Below are 23,746 nucleotides of genomic sequence, written 5' to 3' on the forward strand. Positions count from 1 at the left end.
TGAGCAGAGCGCCAGCTGCTGGTTACATAAACAGCCCACCTCACATGTACCTATGAGGTTCACACACAGGGACTGAGCCTAGACCTCTGGAGCAAGGACTGCAGTGCTATGACACAGACTTCCTCTCCTCGCTCTCCTCCACTCTCCTTGGAGAAATCAGGTTAAAGTGAATGTCAAGGGCAGCCTTAACTGGCCAGGAGAGGTCATCGAAGACAACAGCAGTGTGTGTGTTTGCATCAGCAATAACAGGTACCCTTTCCCACAGGTTTGAGTGTCAGACACTGTAGAGGAAGCAGGTAAACAGATGCCAGCCCTCCTTCCTCTGCCCACTCATGCATGAACTCCCACCGGGGTCACAGGGCTGAGGGTGGCCTTGATGACCTGGTCACAGGCCAGCGAGGGGGACCACCCATAGTTCTAGGCCAGCAGTGTGTCCCGTGTGGTCACCTGCTCTATTTGGCCACTCGGCTCCCCTGGGTGGGAGAACTTTGAAATGTCTTGCTTTATATCCTAGTTATTTGTGTGTGTGTCTCCTGCACTTGAATGTGAGCCTCTTGCCGGACTCCTTGCCTTTGTTTGTTTGTTTTCTGGCTGTACTGGGTGACTTGTGGATCTTAGTTCCCTAAGGGAACTAAGGGATCGTACCCAGGCCCTTGGCAGTGAAAGCATGGAGTCCTAACCACTGGACCGCCAGGGAGTTCCTGTTGGCTCCTTGCCTTGTACTGTGTAGCCCTCAAGCACTGTGGGATGGAACCGCCTCAGGTTTGTGCTGCCTCAAGTATTTGGAACAAATACTGGAAAGTTTTGAACCAAAAGGCAGGAAGATCACAGGGTAAGAGAGAGAAAGAGAGGAAGCAGGCGCCTACCAAACCCTCTTTGAGTGGCTCAGAAAACAAATGACAGTGACAAGAAGCAGCAGGAGACAGACCTCTCTTGGGAGGAAGTCCTAAAGGAGACCGGAGGCTCGGTCTGGGGAAGACAGATTGAAGAAATGCAGTTTTCAGGAATGAGAAGGGAATGCCCCATAGATGGGCTTCCAGCAACATCCCACCTTGGCGGCACCGGGCACATCATGCCACACTGCAGTGGGAGAAACGGAAGATGGCAATGCCGCTGGGTCTCCATTCTGTGTGTGGACCCCTCCTAAGGCCGAGAACCTTGTGCAGGGAGCTCGCTGTTTAACAGAGGGGGAGAAAAGCAAAAACAAACTCAAACCCCTTGAACTGTAAGGCTCCCTCCTGAGAAAGGGCTCTGTGGCAGGGGGAGGGAGGGGACAGTGAACAGGCTGATCCTGACTGGCTTCTGCCACCCTGGCCCCTAGGGTTGCTGCTTCTTCTCATTGTCCAGCCCACGTTTGACAGAAACATTCCCAGTGACCCTGGTAGCACAGGGACAGGCTAGAGACCGATCACGGTGCTGAGGATGGAAGGTCAGAAGGGGGTGAACATGGAGTGCAGGTCGTTGGGCTGCTTGGCGCTGGCAGCTCCAGGGGGGCAACAGCCCTGACCTGATATGAGGGTCATCTGAGGCTCCCACGCCTAGCCTTCTGAGGACCAGGTGGACCACACTTCGTAGTACCCAGCTCCTTCTGCCTCCACTTAGAGGGCATCAAGTCTCAGTGCACCAGGCAGGAGCCTCTTCAAGGCATCTTGATGCCTTTATGATGAAACCCACGAGGCCTGTCCCTAAAACCATTACTTTACATCCTGCAGGAACCTCAGCATTAGATCAGGTCACAGACATCTAGAAACAAGAGGGTTGGGATTAGCCTGGTGGTCTAGTGGTTGAGAATCCGCCTTGCAATGCAAGGGACACGGGTTCGATCCCTGGTCCGGAAAGATCCCACATGTCGTGGAGCATCTAAGCCCAGGTGTCGCAACTATAGAGCCCACATGCCACAACTAGAGAGTCCATGTGCTGTAACGAAAGATCCCCAACGATACAACAGAGATCCTGCATGCTGCAGCTAAGACCCAGTACAGCCAAAAAAAAAAAAAACCCAGAGGGTTGTGATCACAAGTCCATAGGAGACATGGCCTTTGCCCTCAGGAACTTAAATAGTGCATGACAGCATCTGATTACATACTAACAGGTAGCCATTCAACAAACGCATATTAGTACCTGGTGCACCCAGGAGCGGCCCGAGATGCCGGGGATACTGTGATGAATAAGACAGGCATCCTTGTGGAGCCAACAGGCTGCTGGGGGAGGGAGATGTGGAGCGAGTGAACAGCACGTGACAGGAACCGGGGAGCTTTAACAGGAGCTGAAGTGGCCAAGGGCGTGAGGGATGTTTGGCGGGGCCTGAAGGATGAGCCAGCCAAGGGAAGTGGGTGCCATGGTGCGGAGGAGGGAGGGGAGGGGTCTCCGAGCGGCGCGGGGCTGGCTGGGCCTTGAGGAGCAAGTCAGCCTTGAGGAAGCCAAGGAGGCGGGTATTGAGGCCATCGGTCTGGCTGCTCTGGCCTCACGATTGTGTGAGAAGGAAGGAAGGGGAGAGGAGAGGCCGAATCTGAGTGGCCGGCAGGATCCACAGGGAAATGGCCAGGCATGGAGGGTACTTTCAAGTTAGAAATGGGGAGCTCGGGTGCGGGCCAGACGGGGGTGCCACTGAGTCTCCTGACAAGGAAGCTATGGAGAAGGAAGACTGGTTGGCGAAGGAAGGAAGGAGACAGGTCTCCTGAAGGACAGGAGACCTCAGAGAACCGTCTGTAGGAGTTCAGAGAGCAGTTCTCAAGGAGGGGAGTGGGGAGGGGCTCCCCTATGCCAAGTGTTGATGACGGTTCTAGAGCTCTGAGAACTGGGCAGGAGCACAGGACCGTCCAGGTAAAGACAGAGCATCCGCAAAGCACTGCCTTGGTCTCCGCCCCATCCCAGTACACCTTCCTTCTCTCAGCTTCTTGGCCAGAAGCACCCCCAGAGGCCCCAGCAGCGGGTCCGCAGCGGCCAGCCAGCCCTGGGCCTTCGGGAGGAGGAGGCCCAGCTCCTCTGCCTGGATTCGGGGGCCGCCCATTCCAGGCGGCAGACTGACTCATGGTGGGAAATCAGCACTGCCCTCGAGCTGCCGAGATGAAAGTGGCTACAGGCCGCCGAGGGGAGGCAGGTGGGAGGTGAGCAGGCGAGGGCAGGCCCGGCTGACAGCTGGCACGGAGGGAGCTCCCTCACGCCTCCCAGTGGAAGGCACCTCTCTCCTGCAGCCTCCCGCAGGGGTGGGAGGAGGCCTCTCTGCTTCCAGGAAACCCCACCCTGGAGAAAGCCGTGCTTTCTCCTTTGGGAGAAGAGGGCCCTTCAGACATCACTGCAGGCCCCGGGACCTGACCCGCTGCTGCTTTGGGCCAGGCATCAAAGGGGGATATGGGGGGGCAGGGGGTGGTTCTGGGTACCGGGACTTGGGCCACATCCAGGGAGCGGTGAGGAGGCTCTGGAAAAAAAGGTGCAACCAACCAGATCCAGGAACACCCGTGCCACCTACACCCATTAACTTTGCCTATTAGCTTTTCCCTCCTCAGGCCCTCCCCGATCCCTGCTCTGACAGGTCCACAGTTTGGGGGAGGCGTGACGTGACTGGGAGAGGGATGAAACCTGGGAATGGACACGGCTGGGAGGCAGGCAGCGGTGAGGAGCAGAGGCTGGAGGCAGGTGGGCTATTCTAAACAATTCACTCTTCTTCTTGGAGCCCTAATTTTCTTATCAACACGGAAGTAGGAGTATTACGAGGACGGCACATCTTAGACAACTGTCAGGAGTAAACAAGCAAAGGAATGAATTTTCCAAACTGTCAAAATTAAGTACGCTGTTGGTGGTTCCCACAACCACCATTCCATCAGGAGTTCTCAGCGTTAAGTCCACAGAGCCCCGTCTGGGGGGGATCTGTGGACTGCCTGAAATAATGTGTAAAAATGCACGTGGGGGCATCTTTCTGGGGTGAGGATCCATAGCTCTCAACAGCTGTTTAAAGAAGTCTGGGACTACCAAAGTTTGAGAACCACATACAGAGTGGTCCAGTGGTTAAGACTCTGTGTTGCCAGTGCAGGGGGCACAGGTTCATTCCCTGGTCTGGGAACTAAGATCCCACATGCCATGCATCAGGGTCAAGAGATTTTTTTTTTCAAAAAAAAAAAAAAAAACCAAACAACCCACACACAGCACGCATCCATCCTGGTCACTTTCGAGATGAGTTAGAGATGACCCACGGTGATCCATCAATCCTCCCCTCCCGCAGAGCAGCCAGAGGCAGGGCCCCATCCATGCTCACAGTTCAGGGCGGGGATGGTGAGAGACAAGAGGACCAGGGAGCCCCAGGATGGGAGACGGGAGGCCCTTCCAAGTTGCCGGACAAGTGAGTCAGCCTCCCAGCCTCCCTTTCCCAGAAACCCCCCCACAAAAGGCTCAGACACAGGAAACAAGCACACACTCTCTCTCACACTGTCCTGAGATGACCTCTGGTTCTCAGTTTCCTCTTCTGGGAAAGTTAAAGATGCTTTATGGAAAACCATGCAGGGCCACATACAAGATGCAGTTTATTGAGCAATTACTGAGCACCAGATACATGCTGGATGCTTGGCTGGAATCAGCATAAACGGCACCCTTTCAAGAGGCCTCCCCCTGACCAGCCAAAGCCAATCCACTCCTCTCCCCCACCCTCCAGTTACCCTCATAGTCCCTGTTTTTTCCCTCCATACCACTCTTTATAATAGAGGCTGTTCTTCATTCTCTCTCCTCCACGAGACTACGGTCTTGCCATAGGTAGGAGGCATGTCAATGTTGATGGCTGTATATCCGTGCTAAGCACCGTGCCTGCTATCTCATGGCCACTCAGATCCCCGTCACATGAATGCACGACTGTCTCTAATTGTCACAACAGCCTCATGAGGTAGGTTATCACATCCATTGTACAGAAGAAGAAACTGAGGTTCAGAGACTCAGATATTTGCTTTGGGGCACAGTCTGTTATCACCAGACTTCAGCTCTACCCCCTCCCCTTGAAAGGACTTGGAGAATGAGAAAACCTAAGGGTCAGAAGAGAGAGTTAGGCCCAGCATAATGACTCCAGTTCAGCCATCACCCTGTGCTTGGCCTTCCCCAGCTGAGTTCCCCCAACCTCTCATCACAGCCCAGTACGTCCCAGTCATCAATCTGCAGCCACAGGGCGGGAGGCCATCCAGACTGGCCTGTTTATTTCCAAGCCAAGAGAGAATCAGTCCTTCCCTGCCAACCCCAGAGCAAGATACAGCTGGGAGGCCACATCCCACCCCTCAAGCCTTAACATAGCAGATAAATTAGTGAAATCTTGTATAAAACATTGTACAGGGGGAAATACATACATATATAGAGCCAGTGCTGGCACTAGGGTGCGGTTGGCTTTTTAGACACAGGTAACCAGATCCTGCCCCATCAGAGCACCTGCCCACCCCAGCACTCTTTCCCTGAAGTGGTCATCTGCTACTCCCCACCCTGGTACTGTGGGTGGTTAGCATACATCACAGAGGTCCAACATTGTGCCCCCAAAGGGAACTACTTCCCGGGTGCCCCCACCAGCCTGCTCGTCTGAGGTGGGCACCCCTGCCCTATTCCCTCACCCAGGTAGCCTGCCTTGGCCTGGCCCCAGGAGTTCAACCCCCCAAGACCTGAAGACAAGATGGACCAAGGAATACTGTTCCCTGATATGTCTGATGGCCAGACATCATCTACGCCAGGACTTTTTTTGAGAGTGGAAGGGGTTCTAATTTACTGGAAAACAGGCCTAAACCCAGACTTCCCACCAAAGAACAAATGGTTACCCTACTGATCAGGCTTCCCTACTCTGAATGGGCTTGGTCCTGCACTCTTGACTTTCCAAATCATGGTCCCTACTCGCAGCAAACTCTTCTCAGACCTCTATTCCTATCTCTGTCGCCTTTTACTCTCCAAGGCCTTCTGGCATCTTGGTTACACATCCCAAGGCCTCAATAACATTGGGGACCTGTAGTACTGGGGTTGGGAGGGGTGGTTGGGATGATGCCCCTCCAAATCCCATACAGGACCTGACCACCACTCAAGGCCTTTGGTGTCAAGCCCCAGGCTTTCTGGCTCCTTGGGCCCAACCCCCCAAATCATGGCTGCCTGGGTCTGAGTAGAAAAGCAAGCCTCCACCCTCTGTCTTTCATCCCAAACTTGCCAAGTCTTCCCTCTCTAGGCCCTTCTGTAGCTCAAGGCCAGGGAGAAACGAACCACCAACTACCCCATCCCCACTCATGGTCAGTGCAAAGCGCTTTGTTCTGGTACCTTCCCCACTTGTTGTGCCTGCATATTCCTGGTCCCACCTCAATGTGGCTTTCATACTAGCAACCCCAGGTATCACCTCTGGATTGGCAACTGGTGGACGGGTGGAAGCTGAGATCAACCTGTAGCACCCTGCACCCCCACCCAGTTAGGGCTGGGCCCCAGCCCCTCATGAGGGCCTGACCGGCAACCACAGCCATTCTGATGGGTTCCCATTTGGAGCCAGTCAGTGCCCCTGCCCTTGCTTTTAGAACCTGCTCAGCAGGGCTGCTTGGAAAACTCCTTTCAGTAAGCCCTGCTAAGGCAAATAGTCCCAGACAGTGAAAACTCAGGCTCCGGGTCCTTAAAGGTTCCTTCTCTTCTCCCTCCTTCTCCCTCCCACCCTCCTCTGCAGACAGTCCACAGCCACACCAAGGCTTTGGGAAACAGAAGTCCAATCCTGATCTTCCTGGGGCCACTACTTCACTCGTTGTCCGTCTGTCTGTCTTTGGGAAACAAAGACTCCTCTGTGTCTGAGTGAGGCTACCTAACACCAGTTGCGTCCCTCCCAACCCCACCAAAACAAGCGCCCGGATCCGACCCCTTGGAGGAGAGCTGAGAAAACCCTGAGCTCAGGACGGGGCCTTCCAATGGGCCCCTGGGTAGGCATAGGAGATGGGATGGCGGGTCCCAGGCCTCACAGTGAATGTGTTGATGGAGCTTCCGTAGTGCATGTTGTTGTGGGGAGACCTGGCGGGGAGCAGGAGAGAGATGAGGTTAGTATCTGCAGCTGGTTAACCATCACCCCGAGAATCTCCCCAGGGCCATCAGAGGAAGGATGGAGATGCCCCTCAAGCCCAGGGCTTATCCTCCCCAGTGGGACCCCAGTATTGACTCATCAGCCACAGGGTTCCCTCCTGTCCAGGCCCTGTTGCCAGAGTACATGCACAATACCCTCCTTCTCAGAATCCCTCCCTCCTAGCCTGGCTCTGGACGCATCTCCGTGATGGGAAATCTCAGCACTCAAGGACCACTCAGCTCTCCCCCACCCCACACGGGGACTCTAGGAAGAGGGAGACAGGAGAGAGAAGACAAAGGAGACAGTGGGTGTTAGGGAAGCGTGCCTCCCTGCCCCTTCTCTCTGCCCTGAGAGCCAGGAGGGAGAAAACCAAATGTCCAGGCCGATGGCCACAGCCTGGCCAGCTCCGGGTGGTTTGGGGGCGAGCCTCCCTCTCCTCTGCCTTCCCAGCCCAGCCCCCCTCTCCCCTGCTTTCCCAGCTCATCTTCACCCTGGCCACCCTGGCCCACCGCTCACCTGCCCGTAGTTGGGGAGCAGCGGCAGTCCCCTCCGCCGCCGAGAGCTTTGTACTTGGCCTCTCCGCGAGGGGCGCCCTCCAGGGACATCTTCCGCGAGTGCAGGCCGCCGGGGAGCCCGCGGCCTGCTGAGTTGACGCGCCGCATCTCCGGGCCGCTGGGTGCTGCGAAGGGGCCCCCAGGCTGCGGTCCGAAGCAGTTGGGGGAGCTCAGGCTGCGGCCGGTGCCGCCGCGGGGCGGCCCAGGGTTGCGGTGGGGCTCCCCGACGTACAGGCGCTTCTTGATGAGCGAGCGGCCCCCGCCCGAGAAGCGCTCCAGGCCCCGGGCGGGACCTGGATCTGCGGACAAGAGAGAGAAGCCGCGAGGTGGGTCCGCGTTGGTGGGCTGCCCCAAGTCTGAGAAATTGTTCCGGGGAGGGGAACCCCGGCGCCCTAGATACTGAAAGGGGGCGGCCGGGGGCTCGGAGTCATTGCTGAATTCTGGTGGCGGTGGGATGACCTCAAAGTTGAACTCCTCCTCCTTGTGTTCCTCCGGCTTGTGGGAAGGAGAAGGAGGGGAAGAGAAAGACTTGGGCGGCAGGTGGCCCTGGAGGAGGCTGGAGGGCGCTGGTCTCTCCCAGGCCGCCGAGGCCTGGGGCTCCACCTTTGTCCAGCTGTGCCCGCGGCCGGACTCCGTGCCCTCTGAGTCCCTGCGGGGCTGGGATTCCCACTGACTGAGTCCTTTGGGCTGTCCTGGCGAGGTTAGCTGGGGGACCTTCTCAGTCTCCTTGCACACCTTCGGGACCACAGTGAAGGAGTTGGGCTGACCCTCGTTGTACAAGATGGTATCAGAGGCTGCCTCGGGCTGGCTGGGGCCCCGGAGACTCCCTGGCAGGGAGGACCGGCCCAGGGCAGCCCCCCTGGGCCTCCCCTTCTGGGCCCTCTGCTTGGCTGCAAGGAGCAGGGCCATCGGGGAACCCCGCTCCACCACCTCCCCCGTGACCGGGTGCCTGAGGAGTTCGTCAGCTGGCTGCGATGAGGCTGGGGGTTTGGGTAGCAGCTCCTGGGGCTCCTTCACCTCCACAGGCTTGCCTGACCCTGCAGCCTCTCCTCTGGACAGGGTGGGCGTCACCACGGCCACCTCTCTGCTGGGGCTGTTCTGGCTGCGATGGGGCTTGTAGAAACACGGCACCTCTTCTCGCCCAGGTGATATCTTTGGGGGGAAGGCTGGAGATGAGAGGGCTCCCTGTGTAGGAGGCTTACTTGCCTCTGAGGAGTGCCCCTCTACCTCTGGCTTGGAGGGACCTGCGAGTTCTTCATGTTCTGGCTTCTCTCGCTGCCCAACTGGGACCAGGTTCTTTTCTGCTATCAGTTGGGAAGATGTGATGGGTAGAGGTGGGGCCTTGGGTGTTGTGGCTGGTCCAGGCGTGGCCTTGGGTGTTGTGGCTGGTCCAGGCGTGGCCTTGGGTGGTGTGGTTGGTCCAGGCAGGGCCTTGGGTGGTGAGGCTGGTCCAGGCGTGGCCTTGGGTGGTGTGGTTGGTCCAGGCGGGGCCTTGGGTGGTGAGGCTGGTCTGGGCGTGGCCTGGGGTGTTGTGGCTGGTCCAGGCGGGGCCTTGGGTGTTGTAGCTGGTCCAGGCGTGGCCATAGGTAGTGAGGCTGGTCCTGGCGTGGCCTTGGGTGGTGAGGTTGGTCCAGGAGTGGCCTTGGGTGTTGTAGCTGGTCCAGGCGTGGCCTTGGGTGGTGAGGCTGGTCTGGGCGTGGCCTGGGGTGTTGCAGCTGGTCCAGGCGGGGCCTTGGGTGGTGTGGCTGGTCCAGGCATGGCCATAGGTGGTGAGGCTGGTCCAGGCGTGGCCTTGGGTGGTGAGGTTGGTCCAGGAGTGGCCTTGGGTGGTGTGGCTGGTCCATGTGTGGCCTTGGGTGGTGTGGCTGGTCCATGTGTGGCCTTGGACTGAAGTGGAGTGTTTGGCAGAGGGATGGTGGATAGAGGTGGCAGATTCTTGGCCACAGGCTTGGGGAATTTGCCATTATCAGCTCTGTTTTCAAAGATTCTTCCCCCTTCTGGCTGAGGTTTGGGAGGCAGAGACCCTCTGCTGGGCCTGGCCTCCTTCTCAGCTGATGAGGAAATCTGGGCCTCTAGCTTCTTCCGAATCTCCCAGACACTAGGAGTTGGCGCATCTTGGGGGATGTAGTCCACAGGAGGGAGGGTCAGGCTGGTGGCAGCCTTCTTTGGCTGGCTGCAGGGACTCTCCTCAGGAATGCTTGAGGGGGCCTCCTTCTCTGGCAGGCTTGAGGAAGCCTCCTTCTGTAGTGGACTCAGGGGCACCTCTTTCTCTGGCAGGCTGGGACGCTTGTGGTCCTCCCTTCCCCGAGAGGCTGCCATCAGACCTGGTCTGTGACTGGCGAGCCGGTCCTCTCTCCTGGAGCCGCAAAGATAGGCTGACAGCTCGTCCCGCAGCTTTGCCATCTGGCTGGGATCCCGCCAGTCCATGGGCTCCAAAGAGGCTGTCTCCTCTGGGCTGGGGGGGTCAGGTTTGGGTTTGGAAGCAGGAGAGCTAGACTTGGGTCTTTTCATAAACCCAGCAGGCGGAGGGGCTGCCTTCTCGGCAGATGGCAGAGGAGGGGCAGCTGGGGGCAGCGGGGGTGCTGGCGGAGGGAGCGGGGGCGCAGGAGGGGGCAGGGGAGGGGCTGGAGGTGGCGTCTTGGCTTGCTCACTGCTCTGGACCTGAGGCTGGCCTGGCCTCAGGCTCGGGCCGGCCGGTGCCACAGCGCCGGGCTCCTGGGGGCGTGCTAGCTCAGCAGCCCTGTTGGGGTAGGCCTGGCACGCGGAGCGGATATGGAAGCTGGGAGGCAGTGAGGGTCGACTGGGGCCCTTCTTGGTGGGCTCTTCGTCCTCAGGAGGAGTCCCTTGTACCTCCTGAATGGAGATGGACGAAGTCCTGACTGGGGTTGGGGGAGGCACCTTGAATGACCGGGGGAAGGTGAGGTGGGACTCGGGTCCCAGGAGGCCCGCCTTTGGCTCAGCAGGGCTCCTGGGGGGGCTGCTTCTGGGGGCCTCTGGCTGCCTGCCATTCAGCACTACTTCCGATTTCCACTTGGTGACACCCCCAGCGGGGAAGAGGTGTGTCCCCACGGTATGAGGAGACCCTGGGGCTGGGGGTGTCGGGGCTAGCAAGAGGGGCGGAGGTGGGGCTTGAACGGCCTGGGGTGGGGCGGGGGGAATGAAGTCAGGAGGCGTGGGTGTGGATGGGGAGGAAACGGTGGGTGGGGGGGAAAGGGCCCCCATTCCTGGGGGCAGAGCTGGGGCCGTGCTGGGTGGGGGTGGGGGCAATGATTCCAGCAGGGGAGGAGGCGGGGGCGCCGTGGAGGGTGGAGGTGGCGGTGAGGACTCCTCTGAAGGCTGCAGGGCGCCTATGGGTGGCGCCGGCGCTGGGCCCAGAGGAGGTGGGGGAATGAGTAAGTCCTGGCCATAGTGCCCAGGCCTTAGGTCCCCCACAGAGCTGTATAGTCGGAGGTTGCCATTGACGAGCGTGCTGGTGCCTGGAAGGAGGGAGAGGCAGAGATGAGGAGGGTGAGCGGACAGTGCGGGCTTGCTGACCTCCTGAGACAGCAGCTGGCTGGTCTCATGAACACCAAGCGAGGAGCAGCCATGTCTCCAGTCTCCTGACCTCTCCTGGGAGGGACCCCTGCCCCTGCCCATCCCTGGCACAGCCTCTGGAGCCTGTGCTGAATTTTCTCCATTGGCTTCCGAGGCTCAGGCTCCACGCTTCTCTGCCCTGCTCACAGTCCTGTATATAATCCCTTTACTAAACTCTCTTCGGCTGGCTCCTTGGAGTACCAGGTGTTTCTTATAGGCGCGTCAGCTGGTACAAAGCCAGAAACACCAGGGTTCAAATCCAGGCTCTTCCACTTACTAAATGTGTGACCTTGGACACACTGGTTAAACTTGCTGAGCCTCAGTTTCATTATCTGTAAAATGGGAATAACGTCAGCAATTGCCTCATAAAGCTGTTGTGAGGATTAAGAGAATTTATGTAAAAGCATGGAAAGAGCTTATCAGGTGCTAGGTCCAGAGAATGGTAATCACTTTGACTACTACCACCTGTGCTTAACTGTTCATTCTGCGTAAGACGGGGAAGCTGGGAGAGATAGGAAGTCATGGATGGGGGTAGGGGCCTGGACACCTCGGTAAGGAAGTTTGGGTGAAAGTTTGGGAGGAACAAATCTGCATGAGCAACTCCTGCTTTCTAAAGATCCTGAATCTACCAAGAACCCAGAGAACCTCACAGAGACCTGGAACAGACTCTGGACTGCTGGATGGATGGGGTGTGTAGAAATGAATTGACTTGGATGACTCAGGCACTAGAGAGATACTGAGTCCCCCACCCTGGCCCCAAAGGCTCAAATCCCTATCCCCCGGCCCCGGCCCTGCCCCCTCCCTAGTGTCTGCAGACCACCAGGATGCCCTGGTTACTCCTCTCTGAGGGGCAAATATCCTTTGCTTCCCCCACCTAGCAATTTCTGGCACAGAGTGAAACAAACCCAGGAATGTGCAGCTCTGAATGGCTCCTCCCAGTTTCCTGACTTCAAAATAAAGACCAGACAACATCCATTGAGCACCCAAGTGTTAGGAGCTGGGACACAGCAGTAAAAGACAAACCAAAACATAGTCAAAATACTGGCCCTCCTGCAGCTTGTGTTTTAACGGGACAATGAGATAGACAATGAACATATCAGTAAATTTCCACCACATCGAGGTGAAGAGTGATACAGAGGGGAAACTCAGGAGGGATGCTGGGGGTGCAATGTGAATAGGGAGGTCTGGGAAGACCTGGCTGAGAAAGTGACATTGGAGCAAAGACAGAATGAGAAAGGGAGAGAGCTGTGCACACGTGCAAGGGAAGAACAGACTGGACAGCAGGAAGTGCAAAGGCCCGGGGATGGAAATGAGCCTGGATATTGAAGGAGCGGCAAGGAGAGTGGGTGAGACGAGAAAGCCAGCAGGAGATTAGGCCAGGTGGGGCTGGATTCTGGCCGTCCTGGCAAGAACCCTTCTGTTAGGTGACAAGGGAAGTCACTGGTAGGTTTTGAGCAGGGATATGACAAGAAGTGACTCACATCCTATCCAGTACTTTGTTTGCACTTCCAGAACTAGAATTGTCTTGCCCAGAGATACGGAGGGGCAAGGGGTTAAATGACTTGCCCCAGTGAGCGAGGCTAATATGCAGGGGAGCAGGGATTCAAAGCCAGGGCTGCATGACTCCAGGGTTCTTTCTATCACTCACGCTCCCCTTGTTCCTTCTCTGGCCCCAGCCCTCACCATCCTTCCTCCCCTGGGCCTTAGCCCTGGCTCTCCTCATCTCCCACCCACAGCAGCTAGCAGCCAAGAGGCCTGGGGACCAGCTTTATCACCAGCTGGGGAGGGAGGTCCAGATGTTTCGGCTTAAGGAGGAAAAAAGAAAGATGGACAAGCCTCAAGCCTGGGGTCCTCTTACCTGTCACTTGTTTGTCTGCAAAGCTGTCTGGCACACAGGGGGTGGGTACAGCCAGCCCATGGTTCTCCTGGGCATCCTGAAAGAGAGCAGAACCATCAGGGGACAGGGAAAGACAGACCGTTCTTAACTCGCTGCTCTTTGAGGCTGTTATAATTGCTGGAAAATCCACAGGGATAATCTTGTGAGTATACTGAAATATGGGCTCAGTTAAAAGGGTGAATTTTATGATATAGTCAAGTCTTGTTATTCACGGTAGTTAGGGTCTGTGAAATTGCTGCAAACACTGAATTAGTAAAAACTGGATCCATGCCCTGAGGGAAATACAGGGTTAGGATCCTGTAAATCTTGGTCAAGTCACTTTCATCAGCTGATCAATATACAACTTTGTATTTATGCATGTTTCTCTGTAAAGACACCTTATTTAATGTCTGTTGTTAACTCATTGACATCGAACTCATGGCCAGCAGCACCATAACTCACACCTTCAAAGCTTACCTAACACACGTATTTTCTCTATTAGGCATCTCGTAGCTTCCTTGCACGTAGGGATGTTAGACAGCACATCAGCCCTGTGCTTAGGGGGCATTTTATTTAATTTTTAAAATTTAAAAAAATGTTTTTCTAGCCATTCCACGCAACATGTGGAATCTTAGTTGCCCGACCAGGGATCAAACCTATGCCTCTCTGCATTGGAAACACAGAGTCTTAACTATTGGACTGCCAGGGAAGTCCTTGAGGGCCATTTTTAAATAGCAAAATCACCAACAAAAAGCAAAGAAATATGAAAAGCATGGCACTAAACAGAAAGGGATGCTTATTTACAGTACAAAGGCTGAAACAAGGAAGCAAAATGTCTTGTTCAACCTCAGCTGGTTCCCTGTGCAGCAGGTGAACAAACTTTTCACTGCTCCGCTCATGCCAAAATGTCTTGAGTACTGATTCGGGGGGTTACAAATAAATTTTAGCGAGTAGGCGAATTACAGATACCGCATCTGCAAATAATGAGAATCAACTGTATATAAATTGTATCTCAATTGAAACAGATCAAAAAAAAAACAAAACTGTGCATGACTCCCCAAGGATGTCCACAAGATCAAAAGCCAACCCCCCTTGGCCTCTTAGTTTTCATTAGGTAGTTACAGAAAAGTAAATAAGAAAAGAGCGGTGACCTGGAGTATTGACAACACTGCAGATGCCTTTCTGATCTCTAGGCTTGCAGACCATAATGCGTTTACACAGCTGTTGGTCTGTACATACTATTTTGCATTCTATTTTTTTTTCCCCTCCAAATACACATTTCCATATGTCAACAACGTCCACACACCTGTCCTTTGGAGGAGCTGTGGGGCGTTTTATGGTAGCTTTCAAGGTCCTCAACACCCTGACAGTACTCTTCACGCTAGTGTTTATTTCCACTTACCTGTTACAGCCAACCCGACAATCTAACTGGACCAGCTCCTTCTCTAGGATCCTTCCAACCCACCCCTCTGGTTCATGTTCATCCCTGATACTGGGTGTTGGTCAGGCTGTGCCCCTCTTCCCACCCTCCATTCTAACAGTAACACCCCTTGCTCTGTGGTCGAAACACGTGCTCACCATCACACTACCCTGTGATGAAGAAGTTGTCCCCATGAGCCAGAGAACGCAGAGGTTTAGAAGTTTGATAAGTTGTTTACAGTCTCATGACCAGTGGTGCTAAGCCCAGGTCTGTGGAGCTCCCATCCTTGAGTATTTTGCTTCACTAAAGTCTGAGTCTGTAATCCTAAAAGAATTCACAGAGCCCCTCTAGAAAGATGGTAGAGGGAATGGGAAAGTTCTGGAGCCAGACCACTTGAATTTGAATTCTAGCTCTGCCTTGTACTGGCTATATGACTCAGCCAGTGACTTAAGTTTTCTGTGCCTCAGTTTCCTTGACTATGAAACTGATTTAAAAGTAGAATTTACTGGGACTTCCCTGGCAGTCCAGTGGTTAAGACTCCACACTCCCAATGCAGCGGGCACAGGTTCGATCTCTGGTTGGGGAACTAGGTTCTCACATGCCACATGGCATGGTCACAAAAGAAAAATTAGAATTTACCTATTCTAGGGAAGTTGTGAGGATCAAGTGATGCAATACACTAAAAGCACTTAGTTCCTGACATGCAGTGAAAACCCAATAAACGTTAGGTCTTATTATTCCTACAGAGCCATCCCCTGTCTGCACCAGGCCCTACTGACCAACTGCTGTTCAGAGCAACCCACAGCCAAGTCCCACAAGGGAGGACTCCTGTTCACTCTCTAGATATTCCCCCAGTTCCTCCAATGAGATCTGGTTGCTCCTTGGAGCCCAGGGACATGTCTTATATGAATCCCCCAAACATGGACATATAGTAAGCCAAGCTATTACTCACTGACGAGCTGATGGCACCAACTCTCTAGACTTAATGGTTTAATATATAAGAAGAGGGATTCAAGGCAGATGTTTCACAAACATCCTCAAGACTTCGGGGTACCAAGGGCAGTCTCAGAATTACTCTCTGGTTATATGAGAGCCGCAAACAACTCATTTTGTTCTTAAAGAATTCTGAAGAACTGGAATGGCCTTGCTCCATCATCTACTTTTCTTTTGCCTCTATTTGAGTCACATGGCCACATACTTGTTCTCAATGTCTCTCAATCCTGCATTCTGAGATGCGGTACGTACTGCACGAGAGGCAGTACACAAGACTGGTTGTTGTTCAGTCGCTAAGTCCTGTCCAGCTCTTTGCGGTATACCCAAGACTGATTGTCTGATAACCCTCATGGAGTGTGTATACTCTGATTTTGATGAGATGGAGGCCAGGCCTTTAAAAGCCAGGGTTGAGCTCTCATTACTCTTTTGCACATAACTGGAAAGTAGAAAGACCTAGGGACTTATCAAGAGTTTATAGATTCCAGTCATGCTCTGGATTTTGCCTGTGCATGTGTGATGTTGCCAGTGGTGTGACCTTGGACGAGCCGTAGCAGCCATGGTGTTAATCTATCATTTATGCACCTACTAGTGCCAGCACTATGTTATCTCAAATCCCTTAAGAGACAGGGTGCAAACCTAGGCGTCCCAACTTCCCTTTTCTACAAATCAGAGACTCATTTTCTTCATGTATAAAATGGAGATATTTCCTGCTTTGTGGGGCCATTATGAAGACCAAATGAGATAATGCTCCTAACCCAGGAATCTGTGTTTTAAATCTTCTCCCCACAAAGGTGAAAATATGGTGAACAATCAAAGCAAAGATGCCTGGAATCCTAGAAGCACCTTCTGGGTCACCCTATAATTATAGGTGAATGGGGAACATGGACGGACTTTATGGGCTGGAGGTAATACTGCCCACCCCACCTTTGTTCTTAACTCGAAAACGCATTAGACTCCAAAGACCACAGGATGGAAGTCTGTCTCCTGAGCTGCCTTGGAACGAACACACACACACACACACACACACACACACACACACACGAGTCCAGGACACACCTATCACATCCCCACAGTGCTTGAGGTGCTGTGGTACTCTATTACCCTTGGGGTAAGTCCCAAGGTTCAGCCTCACCCTTTCAGGAGCCCCTAATACTGAACTGAATGCAGCCCCAAGCCCCAGCTGGCCCTGCTTCTTCCCCTCCCACCTGCCTGGGCTAGCTGTCCCTTCCACCGGTGTGGATTGGGGAAGGCAAATAAAAAACTCATTTTAATGCAAGTGCTTGTAGAACAGACCTGGGAGGTACGTCACTCCCCTCTCAACACAGGGACCCAGGGAACTGGCATCCAGTGTCCTGGCTTGGGTGGTGACAGAGTTCAGTGTGCAGATGCACAGGTGTGAACAGCATCTATCTCCAAAGGGAGTGAACTTCCTCACCTGTCTCCCTTAGCCTCAGAGGACTGAGGTGAAGCCTCCTTTGGAAGAGGGGCTGAAGGTAACATCTCAATGTGATGTGTGATCCTGCAATGGGGGAAGGGTGTGCTGTAAAAGGGTCTTAATGGACAGTCAGCAATGATTGAATGTAAAAGGTATAGCAGATAATAGTATTGTATCAATGTTAAATTCCTGAATTTGCTAGTTGTGCAGAGACTGTCTCTGTGCTTACATAGCACACAAATAGTATGTAAAATTTTTTTTTTTGAAGAGGGGAAGGTTTTTGTTTTTTTTTCTAATTGCATCATAGTTGATTTACAATGTTATGAATAGGTAAACAGTTAGGAATAAAGAGATCCAATGTCTCAAATTACTCTTTAACATCTGGGAAGAAACAATGTGTAAATAACAAGAGAGAGAGGGCAAATAAAGCAAATGGAGCACAAGGTGGTGAATCTAGGTGGTGGTTCTAGGGAGTTCTTTGTACTATTCCTGCAATTGCTCTGCACATTAGGGTTGGTTAAAAAGAAAAATTTACTTAATACCCTTGAATGGTCCATTTTAAAATGGTTAAAATGGTAAACTGTATGGTATGTATCTTACAATTTAAAAAGTTAAAACATAGCAAACAAAAGACCAAGGGCTTCCCAAGTGGCGCTAGTGGTAAAGAACCTGCCTGCCAATGCAAGAGACTTAAGACATGAGAGTGCAATCCCTGGGTCAGGAAGATCCCCTGGAGGAGGGCACAGCAACCACTCCAGTATTCTCGCCTGAAGAATCTCAGGGACAGAAGAACCTGATGGGCTACAGTCCATAGGGTCACAAAGAGTCGGACACGACTTACGCGACTTGGCAAGCATACCCGCAAACAAAAGAACGAGATCGTCAAGAGAGAAAGTGTTGAGGGAGACTTAGAGCTTACCCATCCACTGGACAGACATCAGCATCTCACTTCTTTCTCTCATTTCTAATATTCCCGACCTTACCCATAACCGTAACAGCTGCTACTTAGCACTTACTCTGTACCATGGGCTCTGTCTTCCATCTCTTAACTCATTTACTTTTCACAACATGAGATGTGTTCGGTGTTATTACTACCTCCCCGTTACAGATGAGCAAACTGAGGCAACAGGTTAAGTGACTTGCCTAAGAACTCACAGCTAGTTAGGTATCACTGTCTTTCCAGGCATCTACCCATCACCCACACCCCCAGCTTTTCACCTGGCTCAGCCAGGCATGTCCTGTGTCCCTCCCTTCCTGCTACCCCGAAAGCTCAGCCCTCCTTCAGTCCTCACAGTCTGTTACCCAGACAGACAGACAGACTACTATCATCATTTCCCTGGCTTCTGCCTCACCCCATTCTTTAAGCCTGATGCCAGGATGTTCTTTCTAAAATGTGTCTCAGGGAATTCCCCAATGGTTCAGTGGTTAAGACTCTGCCTCCCAATGCAGGGGACACAGATTCAATCCCTGGCTGGGGAACTAAGATCCCACCAGATTTGGAGCAACTAAGCCCACGGGCCACGACTGCTGAGCCCACACGTCTCAACTAGAGAGAAGCCCGGGCATCACCACTAAGACCCAATGCAACCAAAAATAAATATTTTTAAAAAAATAAATAAAGAAATAAAATGCATCCCAGAGCAGGTCCCTTCCCTGTCCAGAATCCTTCCATAGGTCTGGAGGATGACACTCAAATGCCTTCGCATGGCATTCTAGACCTTTCATAAGCTGCCCTGTCCACAGCTCCCACCACTTTCTCCCACCCACTCCACAAACTCTGGGCTCCAGTTAGTGGTTTTTGTGTTTTTCTACCAGTGTCCCTGGAGACCTGCCTCACTCAAGAGCAAATGGGCTCCCTGCAGCAGGGATCTTCAGTACAGCAGAGAGACCACTCCTTGGAGGGAGTATTTGGAGGTTCTGGGGGTGAATCAATAGCTTGAAAAGCCCCTAGATGATAGACTCTGCTCCCCTCCCCCACCGAGGAGAATCACTGCAGCTGCTTGGGATTCACTCCCACTTCCTCTCAGACCTCCCAAATCTTGCTTTGCTTTTTTTTTTTAATTAGAGTATATAGATTTAAAATGTGTTGGTTTCTGCTGTACAATAAAATCAATCAGTTATGCATGTACCTATATCCACTCTTTTTAAAATTCTATTCCCATATGGATCATTACAGAGTATTGAGAAGAGTTCCCTGTGCTGTACAGTAGATGCTTATTAATTATCTACTTTAACTTTGTCTCTTATTCTGTCTTGGATGCCCTTCTTTGTCCAGCAAACTCCTACCTATCCTTTAAACTCTAGATTAAATACCCCTCCTCCATGAAGCCCTCCTTGGCAACCTCAGCCTGAGTTCATTTCTCTTCCCAGTGTGTTCCTCACCCTGTGTGTGCATTCTGACAGCTGACATGTATTAGGTGCCTACTATGTGCTAGGCACTGTTTGAGTACTTCACATGTAGCAACCTAGTTAATCCTTGTAGGAACCCTAAGAGGTAGGTTATTGTTTTTATTGTATAGAAGATGAAACTGAGGCACAGAGAGGCTAAGTACATTGCCCAAGGTCATACAGCTAATAAAAAGCAGAGCCGATACTGGAACTCAGAGCCTGCCCTCTTTGACACTACAGTATTCACCCCTACACTTTTTCTCCGGCATAAACGAAGCCTGTTGCAGGGGACTGTGGTCTCTGCTGGCCCAGCCCAGCCTATCTGTGGGTAGGGGGGCGGCTGATTCTTTCTGCCCCATCTGGCACAGATGGGGCAATTCAGTGAGAGTTGGATGAGTGAAGAAACTCCTGGATGAATGAATGAGAGGTAGAAAGAACACAGGACAGGGAGGTGTAGAGTCTGTGTTCTGGCGCCAGACCCACCACCAATTAACTGGGAACAAAGGGCCTCCTTCCCTCCCTCTCCTGTGAACGCTCTTTAGGATCATCTTCAGCCTGGCCCATAAGGTGTCCTGTCTGTGCTCGGCTCACCTATGCCATGTGGGCAGTGGCCTGAACACCAGAGGCCCCCCTTCCACGACAAGGTGTTGGGAGAGACCTCCGCCCTTGTCTCGGGAGAGTTCTTGGGGGGAGGGGGGCGGCGGAACAAGTGGGGGCAGGGGAGGAGGAAGGGGGAGGAGCGGAGAGGGAGGAGTCTGTGAAGCTACACTTCCAGGAGTCACAGGGCGAGGCCAAGCGGGCAGGACTGGGCCTGAGGTCACCGCTGGCTCCGACATGGGCCTGTGACCGCCCCTTCAGCGGAGGGCTGCCCCACCCTCAGCATGCTTGCCCTGGGAAAATCACAGAGCCCACACCCCAGGGGGCTGCCTGCAGGGGTTGGTGTGCCCCTCAAGTAGACTTAGGAGGGAGATGTGTCTGGTCCTTGAAGGACTGCAGCCCCACATCGTGGCCCTACATCAAGGGATGGGGTCTGCCACCCAGTGGGCAAGGGAAATGACCAAGAACATGCAAATGAGCATCTGAGCCCCTCTGTGGGGGCAGCCCCTTGGCGCCGACAATGGCCAGGGCACCCCCACTCTGCAACAGCAGCCCTTGCTCAACGCCTGGGGCAGAGTCCAGGTGGGGCATTCCCCCTGAAGCTGGGCCTCAGCCCTTCCCGAACCCACACCTGGACAACACCCAGAAGCTGAGATCCCCGTCACCCTCCCCACTTCACAGGGGTGCAAGCTCCAGCTCCCCAGCTCAATCAAGCAGCCCCATCACAGCCTCGTATACTGAAAAGTCACCAGGCAATGATTAGCTGGCAGGGAGCCTAGGGACGGAAGTGCCATTCTGAGAATATTTATATATATTTCCTTCCTTATACTTGTCTCTATTTTCAGTTCTTAACAATGAACTTCTGTTTCCTTCACAATTAAAACACACACACACAATACGTAGTTTTGTTTTTTTTTTTAAAGTCCTCGTAATCAAGAAGAGCATGGGGACTTACTTCCCCGATGCTCCAGTGGGTCAAAATCCACTGTGCAATTTGAGGGACGTGGGTTCGATCCCTGGTCAGGGAACTAAGATCCCACATGTTGCATAGCAACTAAAGAGTCCAAGTGCTGCCACACAAGATCCTGCGTGATGCAGTGAAGATCCTGTGTGCTGCCACTAAGACCCAGTGCAGCCAAATAAATGAATACTTAAAAAAAGAAGAAAAGCATGGATTTTGTAGGCAGGCAGACCACACTGGCAATCTTAATTTAACACAGTCGTCTCAAAGACAGAATCAGACACACACTCAGTGGTCGGGAAGTGTGCCCCCTTCTTGCCTTTTGAGGTTCAGTTTTCTCACCTGTAAGATGGGGTTGATCCCACCTCCGTGGGTTTGCTGTGAGATCGGAGGCCTCCCCACACCTAAAGAGATCCCGCAGAGAAGCACTCAAGGAGCGGGCATCTCCCCAGGCCCCCACCCCTCAGGTCCTAACAAGGCTCAGTGGGTGAGCAGTGGCCTGAGTCCATGGATACTCTGCTCCAGGCAGGGCTCCTGGGATGTGTCTGTCTGGTTGGGCCTGAAGAGATAGATGGGTGCTTCCCATCTATCAGGGAAGATCACTGGGAATCCCCTACTGCCCTTTTGACCACAAATATTTCAGAGTTAAAGAGAAGGAGGAAAGAAAGCAGACGAGAGGAGGGGAGGAAAGCATTCACTATTTGAGGATTGAGGTTGTCTCCCCCTTAAAGTTATAGGGAGTCAGAGCCCACCACTAGCCCCCTGCTGCACCACCAAGGATCTGGGGGACAGCCTCACCCCACCGATGGGCCCAGCCCAGTCCCCTTGGCTTCCTTGGGCCGGGACACACATCCTCATACCTGGGGCTCCTCAGAACACAGGCAAACCCCAAGGGTGGGTCACAGGGGTTGGGCCAACGGGCTACACACAGTTGACCTTGAGTACGAGCCAGCTCAGAGCCTTAGTGACGCACTGTGGAATGCAAACTTCCTCACGGATTCCTCCAGCCCCTGGAGGTGCTGGCTGGGGCACCTCAGGGTGGGTGCAGAGCTCAGGGGGTGAGGGAGGTGACCCTGAGTCAGAGTCAGAGCCGGGAATGGTTGGGAACACTGCTGTAGGCTGGGGAGCAGGGGGATGGGCCCCCAGAGGGCGGGCTGCAAGGAAACCCCTCCAGGCACCCAACGTCCCCAGCTGGGTAAAGCCCTGCCAGTTGTTTCCTGGCTTTTGGGGGCAGTGTGAGGGTCGGCACTGTGTCACCCACACAGCAGCTTCTCTGAAGCTGGGAACCAGTGAGCATTTAAAATCAAGAGCTCCAGGATTTTCCTAGTGGTCCAGTGGTCAAGACTTCGCCTTCCAGTGCAGGGGGTGTGGGGTTGATCCCCGGTTGGGGAGCTAAGACCCCACATGCCTTGTCAAAACCCCAAAACAGAACAGAAGCAATACTGTAACAAACTCAATAAAGACTTTTTAAAAAATGGTCCATGTGAAAAAAAATAACCTTAGAAAAAAAATTTTTTTTTTAAATATAAAAAGCGCCCCAGGACTTCCTTGCCCCAGCCTCTGCCCTCTCCCGAAGCTCATGCCCCCTTCCTGGGGGACGGAGAATTCCACCAACAATGCCGTCTTCCTCTGGACTGACCCTGCCACCCCAGGAATCTCTCTTAAACTTGGGCTATAGGGCCCGGACCTGGACTCTCATCTATAGAGGGCTGTGCTCTGTTTTCCTGCAGGGCAAGGAGTCCACGGGGTCAAGGAGACAAGCCCTAAGAGCCCACATCGCCCCCTTCCTGACCTTGTTTCAGACACCAAGGTCTCTAGAATCCTCTATTTAAATGGCCCTTAGGCCTCTTCTGGTGCTTCAGTGGTAAAGAATTGTAATGCAGGAGATCCAGTTTTAATCCCTGGGTTGGGAAGATCCCCTGCAGAAGAAAATGGCAACCCACTGTAGTATTCTTGCCTAGAGAATCCCCATGGACAGAGGAGCCTGGCGGGCTGCAGTCCCTGGGGTCAGAAAGAGTTGGACACAACTGAAGCAATTAACACTTTCACACTTTAGGTCACTTCTAGAGCTTCTTTCCCAATCAGTCCTTCTGAAGGCAGCCTGAGCTGGGGGCACACATCCCTGAACCCACAGGGTGGCCAAGTGTATGTGCTAAGTCACTTCAGTCCTGTCCGACTCTGCAACCCTATGGACTGTAGCCTGCCAGGCTCTTTTGTCCATAGGATTTTCCAGGCAAGAATACTGGAGTGGGTTGCTATTTCTTCCTGCAAGGGATCTTCCCAACGCAGGAATATAGAACCCGCATCTCTTACGTCTCCTGCATTGGCAGGTGAGTTCTTTACCACTAGCGCCACCTGGGAAGCCCCAAAGGGTGGCCAAGGGGCGGTCATATGTCGTTAGGATGAGGGTGCGTGTTGGGCTTTGGGGGTTCAGGCTGAGGCCCTCCCTTTGGAGGAAGAGCCAGGTTGGCAGAGGCAGGGTGGCTTCGGCGGGGAAGGGGTGCTCCATCTGTGCACTGGCTGCAGGCTTCCGACACCCACTCCCGCAGCAACACACAAAGCTCCCCTACCCAAGAGCCCTGCCAACTAACGTCAGCCAAGGGAATCACTCAAAAGCCAATCATGATCGACCGCCCTTCCCAGCTCACCCAAAGGAGTGCCAGCCCCAAAGGGAGCCTGGGCCTGGGCTTGGCCGGGAGATGGAGAGGAAGAGTGGAAAGGAGAAATCCAGCTGACTCGGGCTGCATCTCTGCTGAGGAGTGGAGGGTGGGGCCCAAAACAGTCAGGCTTCCTGCCTGGAGCCCAGCCTGACATCTCCCCAGGCCCTGCCAGCCCTGCCTGACTCAGAGGGTGGGGTGACCCAGGGAGCTCTCAACACCCGAGGCACCCCGGGGGACCTGTCCGGCCAGTTTC

At 53.6% G+C, this 23,746-nt stretch overlaps 1 protein-coding gene across 3 annotated transcripts in view; it reads right to left on the reverse strand.

Moving 5' to 3' along the window:
- Window positions 1–5,140: 5,140 nt before the first annotated feature.
- Window positions 5,141–23,746, reverse strand: part of C8H6orf132 (chromosome 8 C6orf132 homolog) — a 45,295-nt gene continuing 26,689 nt past the window's right edge. For all 3 annotated transcript variants that reach the window (XM_081518596.1, XM_081518597.1, XM_081518595.1), the window contains 3 exons: window positions 13,022–13,097; window positions 7,553–11,066; window positions 5,141–6,987 (listed from right to left, as the gene is read on the reverse strand). In XM_081518596.1, coding sequence (XP_081374722.1) covers window positions 6,870–6,987; window positions 7,553–10,812 — 3,378 coding nt within the window. In that variant the 5' untranslated portion in view covers window positions 10,813–11,066; window positions 13,022–13,097 and the 3' untranslated portion in view covers window positions 5,141–6,869. The remainder of the gene's footprint in view (window positions 6,988–7,552; window positions 11,067–13,021; window positions 13,098–23,746) is intronic.

This window comes from Giraffa tippelskirchi, chromosome 8 (assembly GCF_054371585.1).
Source record: "Giraffa tippelskirchi isolate mGirTip1 chromosome 8, T2T-mGirTip1v1.2.pri, whole genome shotgun sequence".
Lineage (NCBI taxonomy): Eukaryota > Metazoa > Chordata > Mammalia > Artiodactyla > Giraffidae > Giraffa > Giraffa tippelskirchi.